The sequence below is a fragment of the Limulus polyphemus genome, unplaced genomic scaffold, assembly GCF_000517525.1.
Source record: "Limulus polyphemus unplaced genomic scaffold, Limulus_polyphemus-2.1.2 Scaffold1450, whole genome shotgun sequence".
NCBI classification, from domain to species: Eukaryota; Metazoa; Arthropoda; class Merostomata; order Xiphosura; family Limulidae; genus Limulus; species Limulus polyphemus.
The window spans coordinates 109,399-111,390 of NW_013667060.1; the positions used below are offsets into that span (position 1 = coordinate 109,399).

At 38.5% G+C, this 1,992-nt stretch overlaps 1 protein-coding gene across 6 annotated transcripts in view; it reads left to right on the top strand.

Annotated features, from left to right (window-relative positions):
- The window catches only part of LOC106463634 (rho GTPase-activating protein 45-like), a 116,788-nt gene that overhangs the window by 62,734 nt on the left and 52,062 nt on the right, over positions 1–1,992 (top strand). For all 6 annotated transcript variants that reach the window (XM_022391175.1, XM_013923683.2, XM_013923684.2 and 3 more), the window contains one exon: positions 1,057–1,200. In XM_022391175.1, the coding sequence (XP_022246883.1) occupies positions 1,057–1,200 (144 nt within the window). The remainder of the gene's footprint in view (positions 1–1,056; positions 1,201–1,992) is intronic.

Consider the following 1,992-nt stretch of genomic DNA (forward strand, 5'->3'; position numbering starts at 1 on the left):
TATACCTACACTCATTACACTTATATTGTTTCACGCCCTCCCCCCGTGGCACAGCGGTATGTCTGCGGACTTACAACGCTGGAATCCGTGTTTCGATACCCGTGGTGAGCAGATCACTGACTTCACGGAACCCATCCCCCTCACAGCCCCCTTGCACCCCGTCACTAAAATTGTAATGTTCAGACACTAATCGAACTTTTCTATCTGGATAAATGTATTTTGACTTTTATGACTCCTATTTCGAGAAATCAAGCGTGACGTGACGCACACTGGCTTTTATATACAGTAGGTTAGATATATTGTACTATAAAGTAGTACGAATGTAGTACAGTATATACCGGCCCAGTAAGCAAGCAACAGTATCTTTAATAATGGTAATCTGATTTAAAAATATGAAAACTGGTTATTTTCTTTGACTAGGAAGGTTTTTGTATCGGTTTCTCAACATTTTTAACGATACTGTTACCCCAAGAGAACTAATGAGTTTAGTTTTGGGTTGAGTTTTGTCTTCTATCTCAGTATTGCATGATAACCGTACCACTATTCATCGGTACTAACTTGTATTTCGTGTACCAGCTTCTCATTGTAATTAACAGTACTTGCATCTCAAGATAGCTGATGAGTTTAATGTAGTTAGTTGTATTGATGTTTATTTTTGTCAGTGTAATTATGTCTCAAAGGAGCTAGTGGGGTTACTGAAACTATTAGGGTTAAATGTATATGGTCTCAATATCTTTAACTATACTGTTGCCTCAAGAGAGTTTATAACATTACTATGGCTAGCTTTAAACTTGTATTTGTCTCCAGTACTGCTAACCTTACAAATACTTTATGAGAGAGGTTACTGTGACTAAAAGGATGTGTTTCTAGTATTGTTAATGATGTTCATACCTCAAAAGAGCTAGTAAGATTACTGTTAATTTTATTTATAATTTAAGAGAACTGGTGAGGTTAGTGTGACTAAGATTTTAGTTGTATTTGTTTCCAGTGTTTTTCATTTTACTAACCCTGCTTAATTTAAACATTATCATTGTCTTGATTTTCCTTTTATTACAGTGCTCTCGTCATTGACACCTCAAGAAGTAGACACCAGGATCATGAGGTTTACAGATGGTGTTGAAATTGCCTTACACAGAGCCAAAGTTTGGTCTAAGTATGCGAAAGATATCTTAACATACATTGAAAAGAGAACAATCTTAGGTAGGTTGTATAAAGCATGCTACATTAATATTGTTAAGACAGCGGAGGTCACGTGACGCTAGTAACACGTCATGCGCTTCTCGAACGTTCACGTCCCTTACCTGAAATCTCGAGAGGCTACTAGATATGCGGTAGTCTTGTATATATAAACCGGTAAGTACTGACGGCAACAATGTAATTGAATTGCGGACAGAGAGAGACATATTGTTGAGTCGAGCACGTGAGTCGTTCGTTGTGAATTATAGCGTTTGTTATAGCACGACTGTGGAAATTAAGTGTATTGCAAAGTTGTATTCAGAAAGAATAAACCAGTTTTATTTAAGAAAGGACTTGTATCGCTAAAGTTTCTTCGAAAAGAATTTTTACGGAAAATTAACTAACGATCGGAGTCGTAACAAATTTGTGTCAGAAGTGGGATAGAAAAAAAAGAAGAAGATCGAATCCTAATATGCATTGGTCTTCAATGTTAGCCAAGTATACTTTCTGTCTGTCCTTTATGCCCATGAGCTCAATAGTTACCCACACTGGTCCCCACGATCTTGTAGATCTTAGCTTCTGTACAGCTTCAGGTACTCCTTCGTGATCCAGCACCTGGATACTCACAAGGGTTTGCTGAGATGCAGAATCTATGCCAAAGTTGCACCTTTGGCCATCTAGCTTCCCTGTCACATAGACACCATGTGTGCTTGCCATTTTGCACTTAGTTGTTGGGACTTTCACGATGGGGGTTGGTAAGCGTCCCTCAGCACCAACCACTACTGGTTTCCCGAAGCTGTCTTATTGGTGGTATTC